The 12,509-nt window shown below is 42.3% G+C and overlaps 1 protein-coding gene across 4 annotated transcripts in view; it reads left to right on the top strand.

Annotated features, from left to right (window-relative positions):
* Positions 1-12,509, top strand: part of EGF (epidermal growth factor) — a 98,662-nt gene that overhangs the window by 65,502 nt on the left and 20,651 nt on the right. For 3 of the 4 annotated variants that reach the window (XM_034771517.1, XM_034771516.1, XM_034771515.1), the window contains exons 15-20: positions 1,026-1,193; positions 2,133-2,282; positions 3,990-4,148; positions 4,987-5,103; positions 8,696-8,821; positions 11,739-11,861. In XM_034771517.1, the coding sequence (XP_034627408.1) occupies positions 1,026-1,193; positions 2,133-2,282; positions 3,990-4,148; positions 4,987-5,103; positions 8,696-8,821; positions 11,739-11,861 (843 nt within the window). The remainder of the gene's footprint in view (positions 1-1,025; positions 1,194-2,132; positions 2,283-3,989; positions 4,149-4,986; positions 5,104-8,695; positions 8,822-11,738; positions 11,862-12,509) is intronic. The other variant, XM_034771518.1, reaches the window with a different exon arrangement.

Here is a 12,509-nt window from a genome sequence, read left to right on the forward strand (position 1 = left end):
ATATAAATTGAAGTGTGAATTGAAACCAATATGGTTATACCGGTAAAACCCCCTGTGTAGACATACTAATTCTGGTATAAAAGTGGCTTTTTTTTAGTTTAGCTAAACCCCCTTAGTTGGGAAGGGGGTTAAGCTAAACTGAAAGAAAGACACATTTATCCTGGAATAAGTGTCCAAATCTGCAGATATAAATTGGTATCCGCAAAGCTGCAGGGCTCTGCTGGGAACCGTAACAATGAAAGCGGTAGCCTGTTGTGCCGCCGCTCGTGGAAGCCAGTGCCTTGTGCCGGCAGCTCCTCTGGTGTGGCTGTACTGCCCCCAGCTCCGCCCCCAACCCTGCCCACTGGGGCAGGCACCAGGCTCACCTGCAGCTGTCTCTGGTCGTGCTAGTGCATTGAGCGGGGCTGGGGGCGATACAGATATCCCAGAGGAGCTGTAGGTGCGGGGCACTGGTTCCTGGGAGTGGTGGCCTGACAGGCTGCTGCTTTTGCTGCTGCAGTTCCCAGTAGAGCCCTGCAGCTCCGCAAATAATGATTTATATCTGCAGATATCCGCATTTGCAAATATAAATTTTGTATCCATGCAGGGCTTTAGTTACCAAGGGAAAAACTGCTACTCTGTGCACTATTTTGAAAATGTAAGGGTTAATTCTAAGCCGTGTAGGTGAATGGTGTAGTATACTGGCTTGTGCATGTACACACACGTGCACAGCACTGTTCCTTATAGGATGGAATCAAAATTGAATCAGCTGTATCACAACTTTGCATTGGTAACAGCTAAAAGAGAATCTTGAGAGGCAAGGGCCTATGCTTTTGGAGTAGGAAGAGCAGGGTGCCACTGCTCATGAACACAGTGACAACCATTCATGGGCCCTGATTTGTTCCATCATAGATACATAAAAGTATGGGTATCTCTACAGTATTGCTGTGTTTCTAGAAAGATGGGTGTGGATACTTATTTTGGTTATGTGCTGACTTGTGTAACTTGAACATGAACTGGAATTGAAGAGTATAATTGCTTTCTAGGCCATCCATTTGATGTAGCAGTATTTGAGGATCACATTTGGTTCTCTGACTGGGCTAAGCCTTCATTAACAAGGGTGGACAAGAAGACCGGCCAAAACAGGGTACGTCTCCGAGGCAGCATGCTGAGACCCTCATCAGTGATTGTAGTTCATCCTTTGGCGAAACCAGGTATACTGCAAAAGTTAAGCAGTCATTCCCTTACGGGCTCCTTTTTATGTTCACTGCTATTGGTAAATAGATATTTAGAGGAGGGAATGTTCATCTCTGAAACAGAATTTTCAAAAGGCTCCACATGCACAGTCAGACTGGCTTTCATTAGAATCATGAGAAAACTGTTGCTGTTGTATCCTCCCTCTGAAACTCATGGGCATTAGTGGGTTTGTTCTCAGCTGGGTGTGTAGACTTTGGACATGCAGCTCCCCCATTAATGCTAATAGATCTTGCGTCTCTAAAGCCATGTGCTTCAAGCTAAGAATATGATACTTTCTGTAGCACTAACCTGACCAATTGCCTTGAGACCACACTCTTGATATCCATCTATCGCCTTTGTGTAGCATCCTTCTCCTTATACAAATAATAGTGATGAGTAACACCAAAAAGGCATCTGTGGAACCTCAAAGATTCTTTGGTTTGAGGGCCAAACCACTTGATTTTTCTGCAAGGGACAAACTCCATCCCATGGGAAGAGCTTGCAGGCAACTTCATATTGCATCTACCTTACTAAAGTGAGTTGTCCTATTGATTTCAATAAGACTACTTGTGTAAACAAGGCAGTCACAGTTTGACCCAGTGTTTACTATCCCCTGCACAGAAGTAAGCCTTATAGAGGACATTAGGGCTCCAGGTGTTCAATAATAAAAAGCATGTATAATATCTGTAAGTATATCTGTATATGATGGAAAGCATGCAGTTCTGCTTTACTGTCCCACAGTAACACATAGACTTTATTGTACATGTCCCATTTTAACAAAAAAAGTGCAGTCTCTTCTCTGTCAGTTTTTAATTTCTTAACTGCTTCATACCAGGTAAGATAAGATAATTAATAGTTGAGGATTCTCAGAATGTATGGCTGCATCCTGCTAAGGTGCACATATGTCTCTCCACTAGGGGCAGATCCCTGCCGTCATGAGAATGGAGGCTGTGATCAGATCTGTGAAGACAGATTTGGAGTTGCCCATTGCTCATGTCACAAAGGCTTTATGAAAACCCAAAATGGAAAAACCTGTCAGGCTCTGAATATTCCTGAGACAGCAGCAGGTATCATATTCTTTTAGTCATGAAAAAAAACTTGTCTTCAAAGGATACTGTCAAATAATAATGTAATGTATTTTTCTTACTCTTCACAATTTGTCATAGCCTTGTAGACATTTGAAAACAGCATTTATTTCCCTTTGATAGGCATTTTCTTACTGTGTCACTCCCCTGCCTTTCTTCTCTCTCTCCCCTTCCCCTCTGGGTTTTGAATGGAAGTCAAATCAGCATCTCTCTGCCACTCACCTGCTGTATGAATGTGGATGTAATTTAACCTCTGTGCCTCCATTTCCCCATCTGTAATATATGGATAATAATAGTTGCCTACCTTTGTACAGTACACTGAGATCCACCAACAGAGAGCTCTAGAAAAGTGTTACTTAAATGATGTCTGCACTACAGATTCTCACTGAATTTGTAACCCGTTTGATTCTGCAAATAGTTCATGTCTGCATGCAAAATGATTTACACACAATTCCTAACCATGTAGATGTGCTGTGTTTTGACTTCATATGTGAGCAGGACTATTACATGATTGTCAGGCTCTAACTTGGTTCTGCAGGGCAAAATTTCTCAAAGTACCTTGACAACTTACCAAAGTGCATTGCACCAGGTGGAAAAACACCAACTGTGCTCTGCCCCTGGCATCAACAGCTGAGGCATTTGGGAAAACTGCTTATATTTTCCAGGAGTGCATTCATACACACTGGTCGTGCATTGTGCTAAGTGTGGACAAGCCAATATGGTTGGCACACAGTTGAGCTGGAAAAAATGCTGCTGTGTGGTTGCACTGAATCATGTTGGCTGTGTCTGTGTCAGAGCCTGGATGTGTGCAACATGTTTCTATTAAGGGTAGGAAGGACCTGTATTTAACAACATATTTCAACATAAGGGGCTAGAATTCACAACAATTGTCTCTGAAAATTAAGACCTTTCCTCAGTGAACTTAAAGAAGCAGCTCCACTAACTCAGCTGCTAAAAACTTACGCAAATCTGACATGTTCTATCCTGTAGGGGGCAACGATTCACATTCGTTCGAGTGATTATAGTACAGGGGAGAGCGATGTAGTTAAGCATCTGACAAAGTGCTAGTCAATATACTGTAAGCTACAATTCTTTACTGTCCCCCTCAGGATGGATCAGAGGTTCTTCACACCTTTAATTTTTATGATTCTGTGTTCTGATATGGTACCCCCAGACTGAAAAAAAGCATCAACTCTCTTCCCTCTTCTCTTGTTCCCTATAACATACTGCCTTATACAGTCAGGCTCACCTGAACATGCCAGTATCTTGTGAAGGTGAATTGCTGTGCCTTTAAGGTGAATTGCTGTACCGTCCTTAGGAATTTTAAAAAGTTAAAAAAAAATCACACTCTTCTACACCTCAGTGGATGACCACTGGGGCAGTAACATATGAATCTGTCCTCTATGGTATTAGACCTTGACACACAGACCTTGAGGTATGTACATCCAATGTTTTCAAGTGCAATCTGGGAATTAATTTAATTCCTTCCCATTGTATTTGAGAAAGCCAACCACTGATTGGATTTTAGGCCTGGGGGAGCAGGCCAGAATGAGAACAATCTGACTTTTGTTTTAAACAGAAAGCCACAGATTCTGTGACTTGTGAATTACTGATTTATGTATGACTAAAAATCAGAACTTTGAGTCAGTGGACTTCAACTATCTTTTCTACTTTCTTCAACATTTTCAGGGGGTATCTCTGTACACAAGAAGGCAGCACCACAGAATAAAACAGCAACACTGGAAACCTTATACCAAAGTCCACTGAATAGTGGGACATATGGGGATACTAACAATGGGGAGGAGCTACAGACTCAACACTTGTTGATGGCTGAAATCATGGTGTCTGGTAAGATCTACAATTTTGTGGTTCACATGGGTCACGTCTGTTGTACTGAAAGTGAAATTCTGAGCTGGATACAAATTGGTTTATTCAACTGGGTCAGAGATGAGTGGTGGAGCTTAGAGAAAGGAGGGATCAAACTGTAAAAACCACCAGGGAGAATAAACAAAAATCAAGGTTTAGGTATGGATGATGTGAAATTGGAAAGTCCAGTCAGAACCACCCAAAGGTGAGATCCAGAGGGGCCTGGATTAAATATGGACAGAAGATTTTTGCTTAACAAGAAAACTGTAAATCACAAAGAACTGGATCAGAAAAACCAAAAAGGGATTAACGGCTTTTCTTGCCTAGACACTTTTATCTCAAGTTAATTGCTATGAACATTTGTACTTTAAAAATCTGTAGTTTATGAACTGCCACTGTGAAGGTCAAAGCCTTTCTTCTCATCAGGCACAGGGGGGAATTGAACTCACGTCTCCCATGTCCCAGGAGAGTGTTCTAGCCACTGGGCTAATGGTTATAAAAGAGGCCTGGTCTCTTGCCTGGAAAAATTCATTTTGGGTAAAAAAAACAAAAACAAAAACAAAAACAACAACCATGTTAGCGCAACTCAAAATGGATTTTTTTTATTCACCAAAATTTTACACAATTTTGGGATTCAGCCAAATCAGTTGTTCACCCAGCTTACGCTGGGAAAATGAGTTGTTGGTTAGTTGTGTTTAAAATTGTCTTAGCTGGTCATTGTTAACCCTAGGGGTCCATGCTTTTGTGTTAAAAATCCATTTGCTCCTTTGCCTAACTGAACTAGTCAGTGTGGTGGACTTTGATTTTGTTTGTGCTACAGATCGAGATGACTGTGCTGTGTTAGAATGCAATGTCAACGCCCAGTGTGTTCTCCTGGAAGATGGTGCTGTGTGTCAGTGTTTGAAAGGATTTACCAGGGAGGGTAAATCATGCTATGGTAAGGGCAAGAATTAAATCAAATGTTCCAGAAAACTATAGAATTGAAAAAGCCATCTGTCTTTTGTTGCATTGACATATCCACAGCATGAGCCATCCCAGGAAGGTCGACAAGACCGCTGTGTTTAGACACATCATTTCCATTGAAAAGGATAATGAACAGAGACCATGAAATGGAATGGTTAATTATTACATCCATTATTTCCCCTTGAATCATGAGTGTGAATCCTATTATTATCGACGAGTATGACAAATTCGCCGTATGACTTTAGTTCTCTTAATTCATAAATATTATACCAGCGATGAATTGAGTCTGTTGTAGGAGGAGGGAGAGAAATGATGTGCTACAATGCCCTTAGCAATGGAGGATGCAGCAGAATACCGAAGAAGCTCTTCTCACAAATGGCCCTGTGACTCTCCTAGAACATTGTGAAAGAGATAGCTCAAGAGTGTAAGTGGCAGCGTTATCAGATGAGAAGAGAGTTCCCCTTGAACTAAGTGTGGAATGTGAAAGCAAATAGAACCCACTGAACATTCATGCTCATGTAGTAGCATTAGCGTTTATAGTTTCTGCAGGCTGCAACCACTAAATATGCACACTTTAACAGGTGTAAAAGATTAGCAGGAGCGACAGATTAAGACTATGTAATTAGAGATGAGGCCAATAAGAGTGGATATTGTAGAGGTTTATAAATAATTAACACTACAGAGAAGGTAAATGGGGCAGTCCTACTTGCCTTTTCACCTAATGCTAGAACAAGGACACATCTAATGAAATTGGAAGACAACAAAATTGATAAGAGGAAATACTTTGTTACCCAACACATAACTATCCTAGGGAACTCATTGCCACAGTATGTTGTTGAGGCCAAGGGCTTGGCGGTAATAAAAAACACTTTATGTATTTAAATAAAGAACATCCACACAACATCAGCAGGGTTAAAAAAAATAATCATCAGACATAAATCCTCATGCTTCCCAACATAAGCCAACTACTGGGTTTGGGACGACACTTCTTCTCAAGGCATATCAGTTGTTCAGTATGATTTTGTTTGTACCTCCCTCTGAAGCACCTGGAACTGGCCATTGTTCCTGACAAAACAACTGTAGATTGTTCTCACTATTATTGCAATTCTGTGTTCCTATGATACGTCAGACATTCTATTCAGTAGAGAGCAGAGATAACAAATACAAATTATGGGGGCAATAGAAACACAAATATAATATATTTATTTATAAAATGCATCTAATTACAAAAAGCTCAAGGCACATAGATAGTATAGTTGATGTATAATTTAGAATTGTGGATTCTCTTAAGGTTTAATGAGTCTAATGCAATGTTTATATTGTATAATTATGTGAGTTCCTCTGTCTGTCTCTTTCTGGTATTAGAATGTGCTCTTGGGTACTCTTGTGATGAGATCAGCTATAGCACAGTGCTCTTAGCCCATTTGTGCTCTTGCATAAACAATAAATAAAAGCACTTTATCTTACCACAAAGGTAAAGACAAGGTAGACCTTAGAAATAAAGCACAGGCAATCATTTGACTGTAAAACACCAAGGACACTTGCAGCATTATTTAAATAATAATAATTGGGAGGGAGAATAGATATTACTTGTTTCATTGAGCTATTGTTTTCAATTTCTCTTAACCCTTGTTCGTCTTTTCAAAGTTTACATTCCACTTCATATCGTGCTTCTGGAGAGCAAGAAAGAGGCAGTTTTGAGATTAGGTTATATACTCATGATTCAGGGAATTTGTCACTTAAATTAAATGGAAAGCCAGGCATTGCAGATCAGAGGGGAGGCCAAGTGTGGGGGAGAGAGAGAAAGAGAGAGAGAGTGAGTGTGTGTATGGTGCACCCTCATGGGACAGCCTTGAAGCTGAACATTGCAATTTCATAGATAAATACATTATCATGCCTGGTTCTACTTACAGTCCTTTTTTGGCACAAATATAAATTTACTCAGTCAAGTATGTTTTTAAAGAAATTTTGTGCCACAACTGAGATCAGCAGGGGGTGCTCAAGCTTGATGCCCCATGGTATAAAAGAGAGGTGCTGCTGGCAGAGCATTCTCCACCTTTCCTTTAGAATGCTCACCCACCGCCAGGGCAAAATAGCCTTGCACATACTCTGCAAAGCCCATCTGTTTGAGTGGGCTTTGGGGGACAGCTAATGTGTTTGAGGGTGCCTTGTGGGAATGTGTGGTGGTGGGATTTAAATCATACTGATCACATGACATGGGCATCCAGAGCTTTCGATCATGGTGCCCTTTTGGCTGAAGTTCTTTTTCTTTTAAATAAAGATCAATCAATAAATAAGCTGGGTATTTTCAAGGAAGCCTACGGGAATTAGGCATCCAGTTGAATGGGAGTTAGGTGGCTAACTTACTTAGGCTCTTTTGAAAATCCCAGCCTCAATTTATGGCTGGAAATAAGGACACCTCACACCCTCTGCTCACTCTTCCCAGTATTTTAGAAGCAAAAGGATTGGTCTATACTACAGAGTTAGGTTAGGTGACCAGACAGCAAGTGTGAAAAATCGGGACGGGGGTGGGGAGTAATAGGAGCCTATATAAGAAAAAGACCCCAAAATCAGGACTGTCCCTATAAAATCGGGACATCTGGTCACCCTAGGTTGACGTAAGGCAGCTTACATCGACCTAAATATGTCAGTTTACACACTACAGCCTTGGTCCCAGGGCCGGCTCCAGGTTTTTTGCTGCCCCAAGCAAAAAAACAAAACAAAAACCTGGAGTGCTGCCCCTTGAAAAGTGCCACCCCAAGCACATGCTTGGAACGCTGGTGCCTAGAGCTGGCCCTGCTTGGTCCTGCCCTATTAAACCGACATCATAATTCCACCTCCACTGGAGGCATAGGCTTATGTCGGGGTAGATCAGGGTGATGCAATGTCTGCGTAGACACTGTGTTACTTACATCAGCTGTTGACCGTCATTCTTGTCTACTTTCATCAATGCTGAAGCTGTGAAATTGACAAGAAAGCCATGGGGTGGGTGGGGGGCTCCAGCTAGAGCCCAGCTGCCCCAGGCTCCCCGTTCCCGGACAGGCTGCGTACTCCCCGCTCGGAGCCCGTCTGCTCTCAGGCTCCCTGCTTTCAGCTCAGCTGCGCCCTCCTGGGCCCCCCACTCCCAGCCAGGCTGTGCCCCCCACTCCCAGCCAGGCTATGCCCCCCACTCCCAGCCAGGCTGTGCCCAGCCTGCTCCCTGCAGGGAGCCCTGGTGCTGCGTGGAGGCTCCCAGCTCCCTGCTACTTGGAGTCTGGCTGCCCTCGGGCTCTTAGCTCCCTGCCGCAGCTGGGCCCCCCTGCTAGGGAGCTGGGAGCCTTGGTGTAGTCGCCAGGCCCCCCGCAGGGAGCAGGAATCCAAGAGTCTTGGTGCAATTACTGCAGTGGTTGTAAGTCGACCCAACATAGGTCGACGTATCTTTCTAGTGTAGACGTGCCTAAAGTAAAGGTACCAGGATAGTTTGAAGGTGGATCTCATACGGTCATTTCTTTTCTATCATTTCAACATGTTACATGTTGCTCCATGAATAATGTATCCCTTGGCTCCTAACATTGTTTTTCTCATAGATGTTGATGAGTGTGCTCTTAACATGGACCGCTGTAATCGACACCTATCGGACTGTATCAATACTGAAGGTGGCTATGTCTGCAAGTGTCTGGAGGGCTACCGTGGAGATGGGCTTCATTGTTACGGTGAGGGGGAGTGTGAAGGTGACAGGGGGAGTGAGAGGCAGTGACAGAATGAATGAGGAAGTAAGAGACGCGTCTAATGATTTGGATCGGCTATGTGTCAAGATGCGAGAGTTGTGTTAAGCGGCCATAATGATCTATTCCACTACTTGGTTGAAAAACGGCATAGGAGCCTGCATACTAATATTAGACTAGTAAGCTCCCCAAGGTGGATGACATTTATCATCTCTACTTTTTTGGCTCTTTTCCTACTGTTTGATGTGTGGCAACATCAGCAGCTGATCAATATGCAAAGCCTCTAGTTGTCCGTGGATTCTTCCCCTGGGTGTTTACACTTTGGTGGCTATGCTGGGGGAAAAATGGGTGAACCAGTAGAGATTTATTGGAAATCATTACCATGCATATAAACTAAAGGAGGTATTCAGTGTGTCATAACACTCCTCAAATAATTCTAGGTTAGTTTAATAGGCATGAGCTTCAGGGTGTTGACATTTACAACCTGGGTACATTTAAAGACGTGTTAATAATCAGATCCACTGATCCTACTGGCCAGAACTTGGGTTGTGACATCATGTCTTCATTTCCTATAACTTTTATTTTTTCAAATCCATCTTTAGCATTAAAGTAGGAATGAAGAACGGGATTATCATCAATATTAGGGTAATAAAAAGCATGCTTAGGGCTTTACATGAGTCTTCATTTCCCGTTTGCATTTTTAAATTATTTTTTTCTGGTCTTTTTTTCTCTACAGCCTGATCAACCCCCCATTAAAATCAGTGGGACTTCATTGGGCTTTAGCTCAGGCCATTAGGGTAGAACAAGATTGCTAAAAAAAAATCAAGACCAGAGGCAGGCAGAGAGCCTGTGGGAGTGCGGAAAATGCATACATGAGTGGTAACCTTTACCTTATAGTTCAGGTCCCTTTGATATGTACATAATTAGGCAGTTCAGAACTGTTGCACATCTAGGATTGCAGTTATACCTAATAAAATTATTTAGAAAAAGTTAATTCTCTTTCTGAAGAGCATCCAGGTTTTAAAACCACAGTATCTCAGCTACTTTTTTCCAAAACTTCATAAGTAATGAGATCCTGATGTGGATAAATAAAACTGAAGCTGATCTTGAATTCTATAACCTTATGAAGAGACGGAAAGGAATGTCTTCAAATGGATACCATATTCTGGTTTTAAAGCATGCATAACTTGTCATGTAACAATAATCAGAAATCTGCCAGTATGTCAAGGGAGAATACAGAACACACCTGTATTGTTTTTTTGCACTCACGTAATTCAGAATATTTTGTTCTAATTTTGTTTAAAACACCACTCTGAGTTCTCCAGGATACTTTGGGCCACATCCTGTAGTCCTTACTCAGGCAAAACTCCTGAGAATTTTATATGAATCAGGACTGCAGGATTCAATCCTTTATCTCAGTTTTAGTCTGGCAAAATAGGGTTGAGTGAACCTCAAAAGGCTCAGTTTACCTGATCTTTCTGGAGTTTATTTGAAGTTTACATGACGTAACCAAACCTTTAGACAGCAAGACTTTTTTTTTTTTAAATGTGTCCTTGTTTTTAGCACTGCTGGAAGCAGTAGCTGCTGGCTTCTTAAACACCTTCTGATCTAACCTGTGTTGCCTGATCTATGGATTGTGTGCTAATTATATTGATTACTTAAGAATTTCCAGTTAACACTGAGGGTTGGGAGGTTCTCATCCCGAGATCTGGTTAAGTATTATTAAAATTACTGTTCAGCTGGGACCTCTGACATGCCAGTTGCAACTCTCACACTTAGGAAAAATCTTCTGTATTTGTAATAGTATTAACACAGTTAGTAAAGTTACAGACACACCAACCCAGCAAAGTAGATAGCGATAACGCAGAATGACCATCTGTGCATCCATATACTCTCACCATCCCTTGCATAACAACCTGAAATGTTAGTCATTGTCTTCCTCCTCCTCCTCTTCCTCCTTGCCATCATCACCAGTGGTCGTCATTCTGACTTCTTCCAAGAGTTACATCTTTCAAGGCACACAGGCCGGAATTCAACTTTTATAATGTGTTATGCTGATACCACTATGTCTAATGCATATTCAGTAGGGGTTTCATCCCCTTTTCCTTATTTGTATCTCCTCTCCCTACTAATGTTGACGTGTCCTCCCATAGGTTATTAGTTCGTTAACCTCAACCCTATTAACATATACATGAATTAGTTATCATGGTATTCTTGTGGTTGGACATCTGCTGATGTTTCTCATTTTAAAATATCCCAGGCTGGTATAAACAAGCATCTTGTGGTTGCCTGTCAGCAGTTTAGTCATTACAGCATTTTATCTTGATATCTTATGTTCTAGGCTTACTTTTGGTTAGCTGCTTATGCTCAGGTTTTTGAGCCTTGTAACTTGTTTAACTTAGGAACTGTCCTACAGGCCTGAGGCTTGTAGACTCATTGCATTACTGCCTTAACTTAACTAACCTATAGGCTACACCTGTTCACAGAAGGTGAACTCCAACTTCTACTACCCCCCTGATGGACCTGTGCTGGTGCTAGCAGTGATGGGAAATATTAAGAGAAAATGTCTTGTGTAGGCCAGGCCTTAGGCCTTCTCATGCATGTCTTGTGCTCTCTCTGTCCTATAATTTTATGGGTGAAGCTTCTGCCTTCTCTTTCCAGTGGAGGATCTACTGTCCTTCTCTCAACACTGCTGTCCTCTGAGGTGCAAGGATGGATAAGCCTGTCCTCCTTTCACAGAGAGCACACTTTATTGCTCTTTCATCCCACTTGCTGCCAAGAATATTCTGTGGAGGGAAGCTCTGCAGCATTTGTCCCCGTGCCAGTAGTGCTGAGCCATTGCAGCCTGTATAAAATGACACTCAGAGGCATTCATTCTTCTAACTGCAGACTGTTTGGGTGACAGATATCGATGAATGCAAGCTGGGGACACACGCATGTGGAGAAAACACTGTCTGCACCAATACTGAAGGAAACTACACTTGCACTTGCATTAATGGTCTATCCGGAACTGGGGACAACTGTACTGGTGAGTACAGTTAGTAAATAAGCCAAATAACCTGGTCTCTAAGTAAGGAAGATTGAGTGCTCAGATAGATGAATCATCCTGGGAAATTCAGAAAGTGCTGAATATGTCAGGCCGCCTGTGAATCCAATTAAATTGGTTCTGGATGCAGCTGTTTTGCAAATCGCATCTCCCCAAGAAGAGGTGGGCTGAGGAGATCAGATTTTGGTTTTACAAAGCTGGGAATGGTGAGCATTTGATTCCATTTGTTGGAAGCATCAACATTCAGGACCAGCTCTAAGTTCTAAATGTCATAGTGTACAGCTAATAACTACTGTCTTCCATAAGAGCAGATATAGTTCTCTGTTGGGGTAATACCATGTCCCTCTTATGAGATAACCAAAGACTCACTATGCCAAGTCATTTTTCAGGCTCTACAGGGGGTCAGCCACTCTGCAGAGGGCCAGCACAAAGTGTTGTGGCTCAGGGGATACAGCACTAGCTGGGTCTCGAGGGGACTGGGTTCTAGTCCAGGCTCTGCCACTGGCCTGCTGTGTGACCTTAGGCAAGTCACTTCACCTCCCTGTGCCTTTGTTTCCTCATCGTAAAATGGGGATAATAATACTGACCTTCTTTGTAAAGTGCTTTGAGATCTATTGGGGGAGAGTGTTG

Source organism: Trachemys scripta, chromosome 5 (assembly GCF_013100865.1).
Source record: "Trachemys scripta elegans isolate TJP31775 chromosome 5, CAS_Tse_1.0, whole genome shotgun sequence".
Classification (NCBI taxonomy): Eukaryota; Metazoa; Chordata; order Testudines; family Emydidae; genus Trachemys; species Trachemys scripta.